Source organism: Ananas comosus, linkage group 13 (assembly GCF_001540865.1).
Source record: "Ananas comosus cultivar F153 linkage group 13, ASM154086v1, whole genome shotgun sequence".
Classification (NCBI taxonomy): domain Eukaryota; kingdom Viridiplantae; phylum Streptophyta; class Magnoliopsida; order Poales; family Bromeliaceae; genus Ananas; species Ananas comosus.
Window position 1 is genome coordinate 11,013,695 of NC_033633.1, and position 22,029 is coordinate 11,035,723.

Sequence of the window (22,029 nt, forward strand, 5' to 3'; positions counted from 1 at the left end):
TCGTTAAACTTGATCTACACTATTGAAAGTATTTGGAAATTAAATTTCCGATTTTTTCGACATCATTTGACTAGTGATCAAAAGATCTCAAAATTGACAATTTTAATGGCCGATGTGGTGTGTTTTTGAGTTTAACGGTGTAAAACAATCCAAATGCGATGAAAATTTTATAGAAAATTCTTTTCACTATTTAGAGTAAGATCAGTATATCTGATCTTGAATTTAAATCTTTTATCATCATTTTTCATGAGATTTTTATTTTCAGCCGTTCAATTTTAGACTACTTGTTTGATAGGTAAATGATATCAAAAAATTATGAAATTTAATTTTCAAATACTTTCAATAGTGTAGATCAAGTTTAACGGAGCCGATCGTCGATTTGGAAGCCGTATCATCGAAAACAACTTGGTAGCACGGAGCGCTATGTGCTACAGATAGTATAGTAGCCTAGTTCTATATATATATATATATATATATTATCGTTGAGCTTGAATGTTATTAGTAGTAAACACGCTCTACTGCCACCCAAACAACAAACGAGAGAGAGAGAGAGAGAGAGAGAGAGAGAGAGAGAGAGAGAGATGGATAGAGATTAAAGAGAAGAGTCCAAAAGAGGAGCCATCTTTGAGCTTAAAAATAAAAAAGTCGCCTTTTTAAGTTCCTCTCTCTCTATTCACCACTCAAACTGGTTCCCCAAAAAGCTCAAACGAATCCTCTTTCTCCCTCCACACCAGCCGCTCTATTATACTCGCTTCGTCTCCTGCTACTGCTACTCCGCGCACCCCCACCCACCATTCGCTCAGCAAAAGCCCAATTTTTGTGGTCCTCGCGGAAGCGGTTCCCCTCCCCATGGACCGCTCCGGGGCGCGGCGGGCGCACTCGGTGTCGCCGCGGCGCTCGCCGGCGGCGGGGTCGTCGGCGGCGGCGGCGCCGCCGACGAGGTGGCGGAGCGGGGGGTTCGAGGCGGCGTGGCGGAAGGGCTCGGCTTCGTTCGGGCACTCCTCTTCGCGGCTGCAGCGGGAGAGCCGCGATCCTGGCGGCGGCGCCGCCGCGGCGGCCGGAGGGGGTTTGGGGCTGTCGGAGAAGCAGTGCCTTAGCATTCTACAGTCGATGGGGCAATCGGTTCACATCTTCGATCTCGAGGGCCGCATAATCTACTGGTGCGCGGAGAATCTCTCTCTCATTTCGCTCTCAATTTCCCCAATTTCTGGTAATTTTTGGCTGCTTTGTGATCATATCTCAACAGGCTCAAGTGGGAAAATTTCGTGTTCGTCGCCTCAATGGATATGTTGTTTGTGTAGGTTAGGTGTTTGATGTTATGCCTTCATGAAGCATTTACTGGTGTTACTTCTGTGTTTACCTTTTCCAAAACGTTAGCTTCATTTGCTTCAGCATTCTAACTCTGGGGCATAACTAAATAAGAGTGCGTAGAACTGCGCATGTTATTCCGGTAAATAATCTTTTAATTTGTTGATTTTTCATGCCCTGTTGCTCAGAGGGAGTCACTGTGGATCCCTAACTTTAGGGTCCATTTGGGTGTACGGCGTGAGCTTTTGCGCAAGTGGTTTGACGTGCAATCGTGATTTCGCACAGTAAGTAATAGCTCTCCTTATGGAGCTTTTGCCACAGTTATGCGGTGTGACCGGAGTGCGGGCCGTACCGACGGGCACAGAGGCCCTTCATTTGGTTGTTTTGTTCAATTGCAATGTGCAATTATGCTTATGTTCTTAAAATGGTGTAGTTAGTGTTCTTGTCATCCTAGCCTGTTTTCTTTTTCAAGCAAATCACTATATCCACCTACCGCGAAAATCATGTTATCTTGTTTCTTCTTTAGGAACCGATCTGCAGAAAACCTTTATGGTTACCCTCCGTCAGAGGCTTTTGGCCAGGACGCCATCAACCTACTTGTTGATCCCCGCGACTTTCATATGGCGAGAAATATTATCGACCATATAACTATGGGCGAGAATTGGACTGGGAAGTTTCCGGTGAAGAATAAGTCAGGGGAAAGATTTTTAGCTATTTCCACATATACCCCTTTCTATGATGATGATGGTACTTTGGTCGGTATCATTTGTGTGTCAAGCGATGCCCGCTCCCTTCAAGAAATGGATGCACCTTCAAACTATACGAAGCCCCAAATAAGAGGTGGTTCTGATTATCAACCTCTCCAAGTTGCTATTGCTTCTAAAATAACAAATTTGGTAAGTACCTATTTCCTTCAAGGAGACAAATTCGATGTTTTCTCTTAGGTGGAGGAATTCGACATTTCTTTATAATTTATTTTGAGATATGCGCATGTGCGCCCCTGCCAAAATTATCTATTTACATGTGTGTATAAATCCCTGCAAGATCTGAAATTTCATGAGTACTGTTCCAAAAAATTAATCTCAGACAAACACCCTTGTAGCTGTGAAAATTCCCTTTTCAAAGAACATGTTTTGACACAACCAACTTCCTCCTCGACGAATTGGATGAGTCCCCAACTTCAGGGTACTTTTGTAACAAGTAGTATATTTTGATTGGCATATATATTGAAACTCAGATTTTACATGGGTATATGTCTAGATAGATGACTTTTTGCTGAGGGAAATGCATGTAAAAAGCCCCTTTATATATATTTTTTATTCTAGAATCATAATTGCAGGCTAATAAGGTCACAAACAAAGTTCGTTCTCGTATTAAGATGGGCGAGAATGGCACAGAACGTGAAAGTGGTTTTGGTGATAGCCAGAATTCTGATAATGATGGTAGTTGCACAGACCACAAGGAGGACACAGCATCTAGCGGTGCAAGCACACCAAGAGGAGGTGTACCACCATGTCCTTTCGGTGTACCCTCTTCAAGTGTGGATGAAAAATCTCCTAAAAAGGAACCCAAAAGTAATAATGAGGCCGATGGAAAAGCAGGGATCCACAAGATTATAAGCTCAAAAGCGGAGGCTTTATTTGCCAAAAAAGGGATATTATGGCCATGGAAAGCGAATGAGAATGACAAAAATGATGGCAAGACTCGTTCGTCGTGGCCTTGGCTACATGGTGAACAAGAGAATGATCAAAATAACAAAAAGGCTTCCGAGTCTAGTGAAAAGGCAAAAAACCAAATGGGTGAAAGCAATAGAACATTCAACAATGAGGCATCAGGGTCGTGGTCTTCTTTTAATGTTAATAGCTTAAGCAGTGCTAGCAGCGGAGGAAGCACTAGTAGCAGTGCTATCCATAGGGTGGATTCGGAAACCGACTGCTTAGATTACGAGATTTTGTGGGAGGATCTTATAATCGGAGAACAAATAGGTCAAGGTACTTATCTCTCGCAGATGTGTTTGCATTTACGTCTTGCGTATATCAATAATTATTGTGTATTTTTTCTTTTCTTATTCTTGCATGCTTTTAGTCAAGGTTTTCTTGATATTTTCTTTTCTTTTTTGAAATCTGACGCTTCCAATGTTCACAATTATTATGGCTCATGGGACTTTCTAATTATCTTCAGGTTCTTGTGGAACAGTATATCGTGCTCTGTGGTATGGCTCGGTATGTTTATTTCTGTTGCTTTTTCTTATGATGAAAACCTGAAAAATTGTTTCGTGGAATCCTTGTTGAGCGATTTCTGTGCAATGAGCAGTCTGTTGCTGTATAGAATTAGTTATAAAGAATTATACAGCATACTAGTTTGTTTATTTCTTTACCTATGTCATCTATTATAACTCCCTCTATTCCAGATCCTTTTTTAAGAGAGTATACAACCCAGTTTTCAAGAAACCAGGTCAATGCTTTGCAATTGGTTTTCACATTAGACCTGAAATTATTTTACTCAAGGATTTAAGTGCCGTAGCACAGGGTCATTCCAAAAACTTGTCGGCATGATACGGCACAGTGCGTACCGGACCATGCCGATGCGTGTCGGTCACAAAAAATACATGTGTGCCGACACATAATGGTATGAAATATTTATTTTCTTTAGCAACAAAATACTCTAATTGCTTATTATGTATTGTGAAACAATCGTTGTACTCTAAAAGCTTAAGCTGTTAGAGAATGGTGTTTAAACATTTTTATATTTAACACTCCTCCTCACGTCTGGGCTCGAGACTTTTTAATCGGCCCATGACGTGGGCTTGAATTAAATGGGAGGAAATTAATATGTTAGGAGCCTGGCGTGACTGGAACTCAGGACCTCCTGCTCTGATACCATGTGAAACAACCGTTGTACTCTAAAAGCTTAAGCTGTTAGAGAACGGTGTTTAAACATTTTTATATTTAACATGTATCTTTATTAAATATTTTGAACTTTATTGAGAAAATTACTTACTAATTTAAAGAATATAGAATTTTAAGTTGTGCCATCGGCACGAGGGCTGTATCTTGCCGATATCTTGTTGGCACGATACAGTACAGTGTATACGATCTGTGCCGATGGGCACTTAAATCCTTAATTTTACTCCATTGCAGGATGTGGCGGTTAAAGTGTTTTCAAAGCAGGAATATTCGGATGACGTGATACTATTTTTTAAACAAGAGGTATTTTTTCCCTCTTAATTTTAATCTTTCACGTTAAGGTATTATAGCTATTTCGATTTTTCTTTTTTAAATTTTTGGGTACTGTCATTATAGCCTTCTTATTCAGTAAGCGAAGAAATTAGAATAGATTGAGACTTCAACTAGATCTCATTTTACGAAACATCAATGGCGATCCTTCTCATAATCTCACTCTCTGTTTCTCCTTTGTCTCTTTGTTGTCTTCTTTACCTCATTTCTGTATGACTTCTTATAAATATGTTTAGTTGTGAAAATCATCGCTCTTATTTATAGTTATTTCTAACAAGTTTGCTCTAAACTATAAGCTTGGTTTATGTCTCCTCGCCCCCTCCCAAAAGAAAAACAATTTCAATCATTTTACTGTCACCTTGTTGATGTTAAAAAAGTAAGATAAGCAATTTATATACTTTTGTTTTGATATTCATCATCAGCCAAAAATGGTCATTATATGACTCCAGTAATTGAAATATCCTCTATTCTCTATGGTGTCCAGCGTATCTTTCATTCAGCACATGCAGCTGAAAAAATTTGTTTGGAACAGCATTTCTGTAATGAATATCTTTATGTAATTTTGAATTAAGGTTTACCCAGTAAAAGTTAACTATATGATGTTAGTTAGATTAGATTTTTTTGTTTGTGTGTTGGAACAAAAGCTCTGTCAAGAATGCTGTAAAAGTATTATTCATTGTGGAGTAACTTTGTTTAACAAGCAATCCCCAGATTTAGTAATGAATGAATTGCTTTGATTTATCTAATATATTTTGTATTTGAAGGTATCATTAATGAAAAGGCTAAGGCACCCGAATATACTTCTCTTCATGGGTGCTGTTACCTCTCCTCAACGTCTTTGCATCGTGACAGAATTGCTTCCACGGTTTGTGCTTTTCTTTTCCTTCAAAATTGCCCTTCCCTTTTTAATTTCTTGGCACTTTTTTCTAATAGTTATGTACTTGCAAATCACAATTCCAGTTACAATTAAAAAAAAACTGCATTTTCAGTTCTTTTCATGGTAAATGAAAATGTAATGTTTTCAATGATGAGTTAAAAATATAACTAGAGTATAAAGTGTAATGAGAGAGGGCCTACTCGCATTCTCATAGATTACTTAGTAATACACTTGGCCTACTAAAGATTTTAATATTCTCCAAGGAACAATGTTAAATAGAAAACCTACTTGCAACTACTGTTTTGGAGCTCGTTGTCGATGAGATATCTCCAATAACCTAACTCTGGATTTTAAATTTTGTGGCTTCTTGATTGAATAAGAGGACTATATAATTTTTCTGGTGATTGAACAAGAGAACTATATAATTTTTCTGGTGATTGAACAAGAGAACTATATAATTTTTCTGGTGATTGAACAAGAGGACTATATAAATTTCGTGTGTCATCTTTGTCAACAACTAACCACTCGATGTCATTAATTTATATCATACTATCATCTGTCTAGTGTCACGTACCTTTCGTTGGATGTGCCATAATTAACAATTATCGTCATGTACCATGATTAATAATTTGATCAGTGTAAACATCTGTTTAGTGAAGAAAGTAGTAGGGCGTATATTCTTTAAGTCATTCAAGTAATTTTTTTTTATGTTGTTTGTGAATTAATAATATCTTAAATGCAGTGGGAGTTTGTTTCGGTTGCTTCAAAGGAACGCTGCCAGGCTGGATTGGAGACGGCGCATTAACATGGCTTTGGATGTTGTGAGTACTTTTACTGAAAGAACAGTAGATTGAATTTTGCTTAATTTGTGTGTGCATGCATGCACGTGCACGTGCTTGTCAGTTAATGCACACGCACAGATACACGATATATATTTATACATATATATATGAGTCCGGCTACTATACTCTTATGAGTACGATCGCCTTCGTACTCATTAGTCGTTTTCAATGATAGAACTTCTGAATTGACGATCCATACCGTTAAACATTATCTAGAACTTTTAAAACTTCTAGAAATCAAATTTCATAATTTTTTGACATCTTTTACCTTACGATCAAAAGATCTCAAAATTGACAATTTTTAATGGCCGGTATGAGATACTGGTAGTTTAACGGTGTAAAAGAATCGAAATCGGTTAATTTTTTAATAGAAAATTCTATTGACTATCTAGATAAAGATCAATAACTCCGATCTTAAATTGAAGTATCCGATCATCCATTTTTAGACGTCATTCGATTTTGACCGTTCATTTTATGCCTGCTTGATGGACTTTATTATAATTTCGAAAAATTACGAAATTCATTTTCTAGAAATTTCAAATAATCTAGATCATATTTAATGGTGTGGATTGTCAATTCGGAAGTTCCATCATTAAAAACAACTTATGAGTACGAAGGACTCTATACTCATAATAGTATAGTAGCCCCACTCTCGCTCTCTCTATATATGGAGCAAGGCTACTATGCTATTAAGAGCACAGCAGCTCTTATGCTTTTAACTTTCTAACAATCTATCAATTTTGATGGATGGTTAGTATGAGAGAGATAAGAGAAATTAGGAAGAAGTTCAAAGAGAAGAGAAATTAAGACGTAATTTCATCCTAATTTTTCTTCTCTCTCTCACCTTAATTACCAATCAAAATTGATAGATGATGAGGAAGTTAGGAGCACAAGCGCTGTTGTGCTCCTAATAGCACAGTAGCTCTACTCTATATATACATATACATATACATATACATATACATATACATATACATATACATATATAGTCCGACTATGCTGCTTCTGGAAGCACCATTCATGTGGTGCTTCCAATTTTTTAACCCTTGGATCACCTCTTTGACTATTTTTATCCCTTGGATTAATATTATTCCCCTAGAGGGACCACTAAACCCTAGGTAGGACCACTATCATCCGAATCCTACAATCCTTGATCCAAGGGCCAAAAAGTCGGAAGCACCAACTCCTTTATACTTCTGAAAGTATAGTAGTTTTACTCTGAAAGTATAGTAGTTTTACACTATATATATATATATATATATATATATAGTAGGACTTGTGTGCTATTTAGGAGCACGGAGGCCTTCGTGCTCCTAAGCCGCTTTCGATGATTAAACATCCGAATCGACGATCAACTTCGTTAGACTTGATCTAGCGTATTTGAAGTATCTAGAAAGTAAATTTTGCGGTTTTTCAATATCATTTACCTAATGATCGAAAAGGTTCAAAATCAACAATTTTTAATGGTTGACGTGTGCTGTTTGCAAGTTTAATAGTGTAGAAATATTCAAATCAGACGAAGTTTTGATAGAAAATTCTTTATATTATCTACAACAAGATTAATATATCTGATCGAAAAATTTAGTGCTATACTATAACTTTTTGTGAGATTTCTATTTCTAATCGTTGATTTTAAACTCTTTCGATCATTAGGTAAATAATATCAAAAAATCGCAAAATTTATTTTCTAGATATTTTAAATACGCTAAATCAAGTCTAATGGAGTTGATCGTTGATTCGAAAGTTTAATCATCGAAAACGGCTTAGGAGCATGGAGGCCTCAATGCTCCTAATAGCACACAAGTCTCTCTCTCTCTCTCTCTCTCTCTATATATATATATATATATATATATAGTCCGGCTATGGTGCTTTTAAAAGCATCAAGCACTTGGTGCTTGTAAGTTTTCTGCCGTTAGATCTACCCCTTTGATCATTTTCACCCGTTAGATCATATTATTCAATTAACCACCTGTTCAACCCTAGGAGACCACTATCATCTTAACCGCACATCCTTTAATCCAAAGGCCGAAAACCTACAAGCATCAATGGCTTGGTACTTTCAAAAGCATAGGAGCACAATTCTATATATATATATATCGATCGTTGATTTGGAGGCTTCATTTTCGAAAATAAATCGGCAGCAACGGAGCCCGTTTGTTACCGATAGTAGTTTAGCTCAAGTCTATATATATAGAGAGAGAGTTCGGCTACAATGCTATCAATAGCACCAAGCATTTTGTGCTACCAAGTTTTTCACCGTTAGATCTATCCTTTTGACCATTTCCACCGCTTAGATCATACTATTCCACCAATCAAAACCTTAGGGACCACAATCATCCTAACCGCACACCTCTTCATTCGAGGGCCGAAAATCTAATAGCACTAATGACTTGGTGCTATTAATAGTATTCTAGCCTAGTTCTCTCTCTTTTTCTCTCTCTCTCTATATGTATAGTGCGTCTCCTGCGCTTTTGAAAGCATAGAGGCCTCTGTGCTTTCAAGTTATTTTCGATGATGAGACATTCGATTCGACGATCGGCTCTATTACGTATGATCTACACTATTAAACCATTTAGAAACCAAATTTCAGAATTTTCTGACATTATTTACCTAGTGATCAAAGGGTCTCAAAAATGACTATTTTAACGGCCGATGTGGCACGTTTGTGAGTTCAACGGTGTAGAAGAATTCAAATTATATGAAACTTTAATAGAAAACTTTACTTAACATCAAGAGCAAGAATAATACTTTCGATATGAAATTTGAGTCTTTTATCATTGTTTTTCATGAGATTTTTTATTTTCAGCCATTCATTTTGAGGCTACTCGTTCACTAGGCAAACAAAATCAAAATATTATGAAATTTGGTTTCTAAATAGTTTTAATAGCATAGATCATATCTAACGGAGCCGATCATCGAAGTGGATGTCCTATCATCGAAAACAACTTACAAACATGAAGGGCTTCGTGCTTTCGAAAGTGCAGGAGCCTAGTTCTCTCTCTCTCTCTCTCTCTTTCTCTCTCTCTCTATATATATATATATATATATATATGAGTTGAGCTATTATACTATTGGAAGCACCAAATTCCAACTTTTGGGCCTTTGGATCTATACTATTATCACCACCAACTAGTAAACCCTAGGGATCCAATGGTCCAAAAGTTGGAACCTTCACTTCTAGTAGTATAGTAGCCCCACACTATATATATATATATATATATATATAGAGAGAGAGAGAGAGAGAGAGAGAGAGAGAGAGAGAGAGAGAGAGAGAGGAATGCTATCAGTAGCAAACGGGCTTCGTTGCCACTCATTTATTTTCGATGATGGAGCCTCCAAATCGACGATCGGCACCATTGAACATGATCTGTACCACTTGAAGCATCTAGAGTAGGGCTATTATACTCTTATGAATATAGAGTCCTTCGTCCTCATAAGTCGTTTTCGATGATAGAGCTTCCGAATCAACGATACATACTGTTAAATATAATCTAGAACATTTGGAACTTCTAGAAACCAAATTTTATAATTTTTTAAAATTATAATAAAGTTCATCAAGTGGGCATAAAATGAACAGTCAAAAACGAACGACCTCCTAAAATTAGAAGATCGGATTCTTCAATTTAAGATCGGAGTTATTGATCTTTAATCTTTATCTAGATAGTGAATAGAATTTCTATCAAAAATTCAACCGATTTCAATTCTTTTACACCGTTAAATTAGCAACTATCCCATACTGGTCGTTAAAAGTTGTCAGCTTTGAGATCTTTTGATTGTAAGGTAAATGGTGTCTGAAAATTATAAAATTTGGTTTCTAGAAGTCTCAAATACTCTAGATAATGTTTAACAAATATAGATCGTCTATTCGGAAGCTCTATCATCGATAACGACTTATAAGTAGAAAGACGATCATACTCATAAGAGTATAGTAGCTGGACTCTCTCTCTCTCTCTNACACCATACTCTGAACTTGGAAAGATTTGCGCATCAGAGTAGGGATTTGTACTAAAGGCGGTGAACGATTCACCATCGTTTTGAAGAATCCCTGACGTAGCGCCCACATGGCGAAAGGAGGGTTAGTTTTACAAATGAAATTTTGGTAGGGTTATTTTGCCAAATTCGAATTCCTGGATGGTCATTTTATAAAAAAGCCCATCACGGACACTTATGTAAGCCTTATGTGTCCGTGTCGGGCGCGCGTGTGTCTGTGTCGGACGCGTGCGTTTCCGTGTCGGACACGTGTCTGATGTGGACACTCCTTGGATGCTAATTTAATGCCAATCCATTGTGCATACAATTAAAATATATATATAGAATTGAGCTAGAATACTATCGATAGCAAACGGGCTCCGTTGCCACCCATTTGTTTTCGATGCTAGAGCCTCCAAATCGACGATAGACACCATTGAACATGATCTATACCACTTGAAGTGTTTAGAAATCAAATTTTAAATCTTTTCAACATCATTTGCCTAATGATCAAAGGATTTCAAAATTTGTAATTTTAATGGTTAATATGAGGCGTTTTCTCGTTTAACGGCGTAAAGATATGCAAATCAATTGCATTTTTGTTAGAAAATTCTTTAAATTATTTAAAACAAGATCTATACTCTTGATCTTGATTACAAGACTCCTATCATCATTTTTTAAAGAATATTCATTTTCAGCCGTTCATTTTTGTGTCCACTTGATGAATAAGAGAACAATATCGAAAATGTATGAAATTTGATTTCTAAACACTTCAAGTGGTATAGGTCATGTTCAATGGTGCTAATCGCCGATTTGGAGGCTCCATCATCGAAAACAGATGAATGGCAACGGAGCTCGTTTGCTATCGATAGTATTCAAGCTCAACTATATATATGTGGCAAATAACAATGTCACATTGTATGGCTCACAAAAGTGGGACTCGGAAAATGAAGTGTAAGAGTTAAGGAGGGAATGTTGGTAGACGGGCAATCAGGCAGAGTAATAGTCTGTTCATCTTGGCTGAAGCTTCTTCAGTAGTGTTATTAAGTAAAGTTGTTTGAAAAGCACTAACAGTTTCTTTGAAATCCTCAACAGCTTCTCACTGCATGAGAAAAATAAGCTTCGAATTGGAGCTTTCGTTTCTGGGGTTAAAATGCTTATTTCATTTCCTGCCACAGCAAAAGCCCCAGATTTTCTGTTTCCGAGATGCACAGCTTCTTATTGATCTTTTTTTCCCCCTTTACAATTTGGCAGGCACTGGGTATGAATTATCTTCATCATTGCAACCCACCTATTATTCATCGTGATTTGAAGTCGTCAAACCTGTTAGTCGATAAGAATTGGACAGTGAAGGTATACTGCTTATTTCTTCATTAAGTTGCCTTCTTAAACACTTATATACCTCTCTTACTTTTATTCTTGGTAAACAGGTCGCCGACTTCGGTCTTTCGCGTCTGAAGCATGAAACTTTTTTGACAACCAATAATGGGAAAGGAACTGTAAGTATAAGCACAATTCAATTAGCACCCCCTAAATTATCATGATTTTCACTGTGCTTTCATCACATATTGACGCCCTTAAACTGCAAGGTTTCATTGCTTCTGAGTGTTTTCACTTTGCTCAGAGATCAATGGGGTAGAATGTAGATTTGAAAGATTCAGGGGGGCAATGTGAAAATCTCTATATCTATCAGGACTTTCTAGTATTTCGTTTGGAAATTTAGCTTTTCAGCAAGATAAATTTTTGTCTTCACCATTTCTTTGCCTTGATATTTATCTTTTACTACTCTATCCAGCCACAGTGGATGGCTCCGGAAGTTCTTCGAAACGAACCTTCAGATGAAAAGTAGGTTTGCACACAACATTGTTTTGACTTGTTGTATGGTCGCTAAAATGCAGGAATTCCACCTAAAAGTTTAGTACGAACACATTACCACATAATGTGTTATCGCGAAATAACGCCGAAAAAGGATGCAAAACAACGACATCATGTAGTTTAGGGGTTAATATATAGGTTTCCATATTTCAGGGATGGGGTGAAAGTGAAAATCGCTATATTTTTAGGGGGTTACCTGCAATTTAGCTTTCCTATTTTTTTTTTCTGTTGTTATAAGAAGCAATATCTTGAGAGTTATTTTCCTTGGTTAAATTATAGGTCCGACGTGTACAGCTTTGGGGTGATATTGTGGGAACTTGTAACTGAGAAGATCCCTTGGGAGAACCTCAATTCAATGCAGGTAGTTTTCTGGATTTCTTATAAAATCGCGGAGGTTTTCCGCATTATGGAATTTCTGCATTATAATTCGAGAGGGGTCTCGTGCAACTTGCAATATTTTGAGTAGGTTTTTCTCCAATTTAGCCAACCATTTACAACGCAAATATTATTTCCCCTGCGAATTCATTTGTTGTTTGTGTCATGTATAACCTTTTAATTCTGGTTCTGGTTGGAGTGTCGACAAGATGTTTGGTGGACAATCCTTGTTATGTTTTATTTTGCATTACAATAATCTACAAAGGTTTGCAATAGTTTTATCGGAAATACGTGCATCTAAATTAGTCTTATTTTTAGAGTAAATTATCCTTTATGCAGGTTATTGGAGCTGTGGGGTTCATGGATCACAGGCTGGAGCTTCCGAATGATTTGGATCCTCAATGGGCTTCAATTATCGAGAGTTGTTGGCACAGGTCACATTACCCATTTTCCTTTTTCTTTTTCTTTTTCTGGGTCCAATTTTCTTATCCATCCCTTTTATTTTCTAAAGAAGTATATATCTATCTTTTGTCTCTGTAAAAGTTGTATTATCCTACTCATCCTTACATATCCATCGGAAACTGCTCTGTTTTCCGTCTAAATGAAGAAGTAAGCGGAAAAAGGAATCAGAAAAACCTGAGTTTAGGGAGATAACGAGAATGTGGGGAAGCGCCGCCCTTGTAAATTAACAACATTTCGCCCGGCGGGTGAGGGCAGTTTTTGAGGATAAAATGGTCGTTTAGGCAAATAACAGTCTAAATGAGAGGCAGTATCTGATAGTTTTTGAAATTTACGAGGATAAATTTGCCAATATCAACTTTGGAATCATAAATACATAATTTCGTTTACAGTGTATACGGTAATGCCTCCGCCTCCGTAAACAATTTATTACTCATCTGATTAATCGTTTCCTTGCTGAAAACAGCGAGCCAGAGCGGCGGCCAACGTTTCAAGAACTACTGGAAAGATTCAAAGATTTACAAAGGCAACATGTGCACTTGCAGCGATCGGCAGCAGCAGATAAAAAGCAGGCACTGGCAAAATTGAGTGTTCAAGATTGATGGTCGGCGTCTGCACGCTTGTTCGATAACTGGCCCTAAATTTGTTTGGTCATAAATCCGTTTGCGAAAAATGTAGAGTCCTATGTGGTTCTTTTTGTGATATTATTTGTAGCAGCGGTACGCTCTTTTTAGTTTTTACGACTCGGAGCCAGTTATCTCTTTCCATCAACTACAACGCCGTCGGTCATGATCCACAGGGCAGAGACTCGCCACCAACACGATCGTGGGCATCCTAATCCACAAACAGAGACATTGGTCCGAAGTTGTAAAAATAGACAATGACGAGGAAAAGAAGTGCACAGGAACAATGAAATATAATAAGTGAGACTGTTTTGGAGAATTCTTCCGTTCTTTTTTCTTCTCGCGAATTGGTCGGGCTTCGTCGGATTAACAAAAAAAATGTTTATGCTTTTGCAATTTAAGGCTTCTGGTGGGTATTGATGGGTAGTAGGGTTAAGCTTGTTTGTATTTTCACCAGATTCCTCTTCAGCTGTAAACAATTTTTAAGTGTATTTTGTGTCATTATACACTAAGGTTGTACATGTTTATTAGGAACAAATTCTCGTGCAAGATTCTTATTTTAGGACTCATTGAAGTTTTTCTTTGTTTAGATTGTGTTTGATTGTCACTGAACTTACTATTGTAAAGATTTGATTGGATCATCTTAACCATGATTTGTTGTTATTGATGCATAAATATCAATTTCTGATTAAACTATTTCAATATGGTCATTTGTTGCACATCAAGTGATTCATCTACCAAATCAGTGCTTGCTAAGTGTGTGATGTGAAATAAAGCAGCAATACTCGAGTCCTTGCAACGGCATGATCGCTGAATCGACTGTCGCATCATTGTAGTGTCATCTCAAGACATTTGAGTGTATGGAGATGCTGTGTGTATCATGTGCAGAATTTTCTAAAGAAAATTGTTATTTGTACATCTCTATGCATTGATATCAATTGTATTGTAATGTCCTAATCGTTCGACATCGAATGAGAATATAAGATGAAGCTATTTTAATGCTAATTAATAATTGAGCTTAAATATTTTGGATCAGTGATTTGAATTTAATAAATTATTAGTGTTAATGGATCAAATAGTAATAATGGGGTGGATTACATAGTGTAGGGCTACTATACTCTTATGAGTATTTGGGCCCTTCGTGCTTATAAGTTGTTTTCGATGATGAAGCTTCCGAATCGACGATCCACTCCGTTAAATATGATCTAGAGTATTTGAAATTTTTAGAAAATAAATTTCGTAATTTTTGAAATCATAATAAAGTCCATCAAGCGGGCATAAAATGAACGGTCAAAATCGAACGACGTCCTAAAAATGGATGATTGGATCCTTTAATTTAAGATCAGAGTAATTGATCTTTATCTAGGTAGCGAATAGAATTTTCTATCAAAACTTCAACTTATTCCGATTCATTTACACCGTTAAACTAGCAAGTATTCCATACCGGCAGTTAAAAATTATTAATTTTGTGAGTTTTTGATTGTAAGGCAAATGATGTCGAAAAATTATGAAATTTGATTTCTAGAAGTTTTAAATGCTCTATATAATGTTTAACGGTGTGGATCGTCGATTTGGAAGCTCTGTCATCGAAAACAACTTATGAGTACGAAGGCGTACTCATAAGAGTATAATAGCCAGACTCGGATTACATATACATCTCTTTAATTTTTGGGTTTGCAAAAACTCCAACAAAGGGTTCTAGTGAAAATATGACACTTAACAATCCGTGGCGCATTAGCTGTTGCATTCAAAGACAATATATAATACATATTGCAGCATCTTTTTCTCAAACATATAAATTTAAATCCATAGCATTCAAATAAAATATTTCAAAAAAAAAAAAAAAAAAAAAAACTAGCCGTTGCATGCGCCCTCCCCTTCCTCTCCGCCTCTCCTCCTTCTCCCCCGACCCACACCGCGCGCTCCTCCTCCCTCCAATCATGCTCGTCCATGGCGCACCTCCTCGAGCTCCACGCCCACCTCCTCCGCTCCCACCCTCCCTCCCCCCCGCCCCTCCGGGCCGCCCCGAAGCCGCCGGCGCCTCCTCCTCCGCCGCGCCGCGCCCTCGCCGGCCACGGCGCGAGCCTCCGTACGCCCGCCACCTGCTCGACAGAAATCCCGCCCAAGCACCCCCTCCTTCAACGCCCTCCTCCGCGCCTCTCCTCCTCCCCGCCGTCCCCTCCCTCCCCTCTTCCGCGCCGCCTCCTCTCCGCTCCCCCCCCCCCGACCGGCTCACACCTATCCCCCCCCTCCTCAAGTCCTGCGCCCGCCTCTCCGACCCCCTCCCCGGCCTGCAGCTCCACGCCTTCATGCTCAAGTCCGCCGCCGACCGCCACCTCTTCTCCTCCAACGCCCTCATCCACATGTACGCCTCCTGCGCCCTCCCCGCCCTCGCCCGCCGCGCCTTCGCCCTCGCCCCCTCCCCCGCCCGCGACGCCGTCTCCTGGAACTGCCTCCTCTCCGGCTACCTCGCCAACGGCCTCCTCGCCCGCGCCCGCTCCCTGTTCGACCGAATGCCCCGCCGCCGCCGGGGCCCCGTCGCCTGGAACGCCATGATCAGCGGCCACGCCAAGCTCGGCCTCGTCCGCGCCGCCCGCGCCCTGTTCGACGAAATGCCCCACCGGAACGTCGAGTCCTGGAACGCCATGATCGCCGGGTACGCCCGGTGCGGCCGCGTCGACCTCGCCCGGGAGCTCTTCGACGCGATGCCCGCGCGGAACGCCGTGTCGTGGAGCGCGATGATCACGGCGTGCGCGCGGGGGGACCGCCCGGCCGGCGCGTTGGCTCTGTTCGCCGAAATGGAGGAGCTGGGAATCACGCCGAATTGGGCGGCGATCGTGAGCGTGCTCTCCGCGTGCTCGCAAATCGGCGCGCTCGACCGGGGCAAGCGAGTCCACTCCTACATCGTGGGCAACAAGATGAGGATGGACTCCATAATCGGGACGGCGCTCATCGACATGTACGCGAAATGCGGTTGCATAGATAGAGCGTTCGAGACCTTCCTTGCGTTGCCGGGGAAGGACGTGTTCTCGTGGACGGCGATGATCGGGGGGTTCGCCGTCAACGGGCAAGGAGCGAAGGCCCTCGAGCTCTTTCGACGAATGGAAGAGGAGGGAATTCGGCCCAACGAGGTCACTTTCGTCGGCGTGTTATGCGCGTGTAGCCACGGCGGCTTCGTCGATCGAGCTAAGAAGTATTTCAATTCGATGAGCGAAGTTTACGGGCTCGAGCCCCAAATCGAGCATTACGGTTGTATGGTCGACGCGCTAGGCCGTGCCGGGCTTTTGGAAGAGGCGGCGGCGCTAGTTCGAGCCTTGCCCCCCAACCCCGTTTTGTGGGGTAGTTTATTGGGTGCTTGTTGGATCCACGGAAACGCCGAGGTAGGGGAGTGTGCGGCCGATCGCCTAATCGAGCTTAAACCCGACGATGCCGGTGTTTACGTCCTCTTATCGAACATCTACGCGATGCGAGGGAGGTGGGACGATGCTCGGAAAACGAGATTGCGAATGAAAGCAAAGGGTCTCGATAAGAGTCCCGGTCGTAGCTCGATCGAAGTTCGCGGCGTAGTTCACGAATTCCTCGTGGGCGACCGATCGCACCCCAGAAACGTCGAAATCCATCGAATGTTGGACGAGATGAGCTCGAAGTTGAAGCTCGAAGGGTATCAACCGAACACGACGCCGGTCTTGTTCGACATCGAGGAGGAAGAGAAGCAGAACGCGGTGGCTCACCACAGCGAGAAGTTGGCGATCGCGTTCGGGTTAATCAGCACCGATCGCGGGGAGCCGATTAGGGTTTTCAAGAACCTGCGAGTGTGTCGCGATTGCCATACCGCGGCGAAGCTAGTGTCGAAAGTGTATGAAAGAGAGATTATTCTGAGAGACAGGAACATCTTTCATTACTTCGCGAAAGGTTCCTGTTCATGTAGGGACTACTGGTGATCATTTTACGGTCTAGGTCGCGTCGAAAGTGCGACGATACTCAGCGGAGACGATGCAGCTTCTCTGTTTCTCCGTTCTTGTCTTCTGCTGTGGTTGTCTGATCCCGCGTGCGTGCGTAGGAAGCTCAGATTTCAGCTTTCACACTTCGAAAAAAAAAAGCGAAAAAAAGAAAAAAAAAGTGCTACAATTTCACTTCATGTTTTCCACCAGGTCCAAAATAACCGGATCGGGTCGGGCCGGGCCGGGCCGGGTTACCCACATGAACTCAGATAAAAAAAAAGAAAAGAAAAGAAAAGAAGTAAATTTAATTATGAATTTACCTTGCTTTTACATCTCCTTTAGAAAGGATCTAATTATTATTTTTTATTTGAAATTTTTGCATGTTGGAGTCAGATATAATGGATAAAAATTATTATTATCCGTAAATCGTCATCGAATGGTCCAGATCATTTTTAAGAAATTCATTATTATCATTTTTATAAAAAGAATTAGAAAAAAATTCCATTATTTATTTAACCATGATATCATGAAAAATAACAAAAATATTAACTATATGCAAAATAAACACTTCAAAATCAATTATGTAGCTTTGAAACTTAGGGCTTAAGAACTTCTTTATAAATTAATAAAAAAAAATGATGAGTCATTAACTAAAATGTTCTAGATGAATCAGAAGGTTCTTTCTTTTCTTTTTTTTTCTTTTTTTTTAAGCATAATTAAGTAGAATAAAACTTTGATTTGATGTTTAATAAATGCATGTTTTGTCCAAATTAGTTGGACGGTGCCATTAATGAAATTGACCACTAATGAAAGGACAAATTTCATATATATATATATATATATATAATGTTTTAACTCTTTAATATAGAAAAAAAAATTGTAGAAAGGCCCCTAAATTATAGCACTTTTTCAAACAAATATCTCAATTTTAATTTTGGCATGGACCCCCTAAACTTGATCAAACAGCTCAAAAAAAAGAAAAACAATCATGTAAAACTTGTACTGTATACTAGGTGTCACGACACTCATACGAGACACGGGACACGACACGATTCGGACAATACAATTCGGCAACTTTCAAAAAATTAAAACACGAACACGATATAGACACCGCTAATAAAATATAATATTATTAATATAATAATATATTTTTATTATATATAAAATATTAATTTTGATAAAATATTATTATATTTCTCGTACAAGTGAAAGTTAGTAAAATTTTCATTGATAGTTCATATATTTAAAAAAAAATAAAATTTTTACCATACATAATTTATTTATATTGTCAAAAAAAATATACATTCATCAAAAAGCTAAAATATTTATTATTATCTTACATTATACATGTATAGGAAAAATAAACTAAAAATAGGTATATATTTTTTAATTGTATGTGTTATGGATCGACATTAAACGCTCGTCCAAGAAGTGTCCATATCGGACACGTGTCCGACATGGACACGCGAGTGTTCGACACAGATACGAAAGGCTTATAGAAGTGTCCGTGATACATAGATTGTATGTAATCTAATAAAGCTTTAAAAAATACACACATGAAAAAGAAAAAAAAATGCTATTCCTATTCTAACATGTGAAAAGCAATAAAAATTCAAGATAAATTCATCTTATTATTTAATCCTAATGCTTAATCATTAGAGTTAAAAGAGGATAATATAGAATTTTTATGTGTTTTGAAGTTACACAAAATTATATATATAAGACGTGATCAAAATGGCTGTTCAATTAATAATACACCATAAAAAAATTATATATAATAAAATTTTTCTAAATTGTAACTTAATTAAAATACAATCTAGCTTTAAAAAAATTTAATTTTACTCTTAAATCACCTCTATTTGGTTACAAAATAATTTTTATTTAAATTTTTTTTGGCACATTAGTTGTAAATAAATAATATATCACGAACAACTAACTAAAAGGATACACACATACACTTTTCCAGGACCTTCTAAAAAAGTTGTAATAAAATAATAATAATAATAATAATTTTTTTTTTGTAAGAACAGGAGTCAAAGTGGAAGCTTCTAGAATTATCCATTTAATAACTAATTATTTTCTTAATCTTTTGCTTAATTGATTACATGTTTTAATCTCTTATTGGTTCATAATAATAATAATAATTAGTATAATAATACTAAAACTAATAACTAACACTATTGTTCAACAACCATTTAGATTTCCTTCAATTTTTTTGGATAAACTTTAAATACCACCCCTGTAGTTTTTTATTTTTTTATTTTAATCCCCTATATAGTTTTAATTTTATCACTGATATAAAGAAAAAAATAATGAAGGGGGTAACGGAAAGAGAAAAATAAAATTATAGAATAATAAAATAATATATTTTAAACTATAGAGTACTAAAATGAGAAAGCGTAAAACTACACAAAAGTTTTCCTTTTTTTTATTTAATTCCAACAAGAGCTTTGATGATGTGGGTGTTTGGGTTTCTCTCTCTCTCTCTCTCTCTCTCTCTCTCTTAGCAAGGGTTTTGAGGTTATCTACTATGTCACATAGTCAGTTAATTCAGATTTGACAAAAATTCGGTACGGGTATAATACGCATAAAATTTATTTTCTAATTTTTAAACTCGTTGAATAATTTGGCTTAAAAAACGGATTCGGTATAAAGTAAAAAATATAAGATATAAAATATAAGATAATTTATATTTAAGCATAAAAATTATAAGTTTTTTATTCAAATTTTCAATAATTCGTGAATAATTCACGAATTATTCGGGTGGTCCAAAAATTCACGAATAATTTTGTTTTTTTGGAAAAAATTCGTAAACGGACTATGTAATTCGGATTTTCAATAATTCACAAATAATTCACGAATAATTTGAGAATCAACTAACAAAACTATGTCATTAATGCATCTAATTAATGCAACAATAATGTACATGTGTCACATTCACTTCTCATTTCAATTAAGGTGGTGCTTGGTTGCTCGAAAAAGCGTGCAAAGTTATTTTTAGAGAATTTTTTTTTTTTTTACTGAGAACACTTTTTTCTATCGCTTTTATTTTTCAGATAAAAAATTTGAAAAACGAAAATGATACTTTCCATAAAATCTGAAATTTTTTGAAAATTATTTTCTAAAATATTTTGAGAAAAATCGGTGAAAAATATGTCTAGTCCCCTCGAACATTTAATTACCTGATTATTCTTATTTAGCTAAAGCTTAAAAATTATAAATGAAGAACAAAACTATGCGTACTTTCGATTTATTTCAATCAGAAAACTATTTTCATGTTTATTCATTTCTTTTAATACCTAGATAAATTAGAAGAGGTATTTGAGTTACTTGATCTTTATCTAAATGTAAATTATTAAGTTCAACTAAAAAAATTTGGTTTAGATGTGTAATTTAAGATGATTTGAACTTTTTTTGTATTGTTTCTTTTTAACTATTTTTAAAGTTCGGATAACAAAGTGTAATCGAACCAAAGTTCAAATGAGCGAATCAACTAATTGATGAATCGGTACGGGTTTAACCCGAATCCGACAAACAATCATGTATATAATAATTTCCATAAACCCAATCTTATTTTTATATTCGAGTCATGTTACTAGTATGTTTCGGATTCGGATTCAGATATTCTAAAATTACCGTTCCAAAAATTAGAAAACAAAAACTAATTTCTTTCAACAAAGAAAAGTAATTTGCAATACTTTTTTAAATTTTCATAATGTACTTTCGAATCTATGAAAGGAGATTATCCGCAATAACTTTGTGAAAAGTAAAAAATAATTGTAGGAAAAGAAATAAAGAATATTCACATAGTTTTTACTTTTTGATCTTTTCTTGTTTTTGATTCTCAAATACCTTTGCTTTTGACTCTATGAATGAAGAATATTCTCAATTCTTTTATCTTTTTTAGAAAGTGGTAAATAAAAGAGCTCAAGAAGAAAATATTGAAAAAAAAAACTTTAGATTCTCTAGGGTTTATTTAGAAGTAGTGGATAAAAAGTAGAAAATGAAAGAGCTTAAGAAGAATTAATGTCGAGAAATAGTTTAGATTTGTTGGCTTAAATGGGCGGCCATCTTGCCTCTGGCTGGAGGTTATATGTGGATTGAATTATGTTCGAAATGACGTGAGATTGGGTTGGGCCAAGTCATGTTCGAAGTGCCGTGAGGCTGGTTGGGCCGAGTCACAATCGATATCCGTGGACGCTATATCTATACGCTTTAAGTGAATTGGTTGCGTATTTCTAACAGCTCGAGGTTTTGGGATAATGGTTAGCGCCAACGATCCGACAAGATTATCTAGGGTTTATTTTTGAAGTTGATAAAAAGTAGAAAATGAAATGAGCTCAAGAGGAATATATTGAAAATGAGTTTTGATACTGAGACCTCCGTTTGGTTGGGGGTTAAGGGGTGGAATAACCCCTTAACCCCCATTTTATTTCCAACCCATTTTATTTCCAAACACTTCTAAAAATGGGTGGGGTTAGCTAACCCCACCTCAAATGGGTTATCCCTGGTTACCTAACCCCA

At 37.6% G+C, this 22,029-nt stretch overlaps 2 protein-coding genes across 4 annotated transcripts; both read left to right on the forward strand.

Annotated features, from left to right (window-relative positions):
- On the forward strand, positions 613 to 14,211 carry LOC109719469 (dual specificity protein kinase shkB). 3 transcript variants are annotated; one of them, XM_020246177.1, is made up of 15 exons: positions 620 to 1,160; positions 1,247 to 1,297; positions 1,497 to 1,592; positions 1,835 to 2,204; positions 2,648 to 3,299; positions 3,490 to 3,530; positions 4,449 to 4,517; positions 5,309 to 5,409; positions 6,164 to 6,242; positions 11,487 to 11,585; positions 11,663 to 11,731; positions 12,028 to 12,077; positions 12,387 to 12,468; positions 12,822 to 12,916; positions 13,408 to 14,211. In XM_020246177.1, the coding sequence occupies exons 1-15, from the start codon at positions 850 to 852 to the stop codon at positions 13,541 to 13,543; spliced, it is 2,301 nt and encodes a 766-aa protein (XP_020101766.1). In that variant the 5' UTR covers positions 620 to 849; the 3' UTR covers positions 13,544 to 14,211. The 3 variants fall into 3 exon arrangements, 2 of the variants coding, with proteins under 2 accessions (XP_020101766.1, XP_020101768.1); XR_002218712.1 differs by lacking the exon at positions 12,028 to 12,077 and having other exon boundaries at positions 613 to 1,160; positions 13,408 to 13,449; XM_020246179.1 differs by lacking the exons at positions 1,247 to 1,297; positions 1,497 to 1,592 and having other exon boundaries at positions 624 to 1,160.
- On the forward strand, positions 15,430 to 17,892 carry LOC109719295 (pentatricopeptide repeat-containing protein At3g62890-like). Its single transcript, XM_020245869.1, has one exon. It carries the CDS (start codon positions 15,430 to 15,432, stop codon positions 17,503 to 17,505), a length of 2,076 nt encoding a protein of 691 aa, XP_020101458.1. The 3' UTR covers positions 17,506 to 17,892.

Bases quoted from the DNA above. Each gene is read 5' to 3' on its own strand.
- LOC109719469 (XM_020246177.1), top strand. From the start codon at position 850: ATGGACCGCTCCGGGGCGCGGCGGGCGCACTCGGTGTCGCCGCGGCGC. The intron at 2,205-2,647 runs GTAAGTACCTAT...TCATAATTGCAG, and splicing joins CTTCTAAAATAACAAATTTG to GCTAATAAGGTCACAAACAA. The intron at 3,531-4,448 runs GTATGTTTATTT...ACTCCATTGCAG, and splicing joins GTGCTCTGTGGTATGGCTCG to GATGTGGCGGTTAAAGTGTT.
- LOC109719295 (XM_020245869.1), top strand. From the start codon at position 15,430: ATGCGCCCTCCCCTTCCTCTCCGCCTCTCCTCCTTCTCCCCCGACCCA.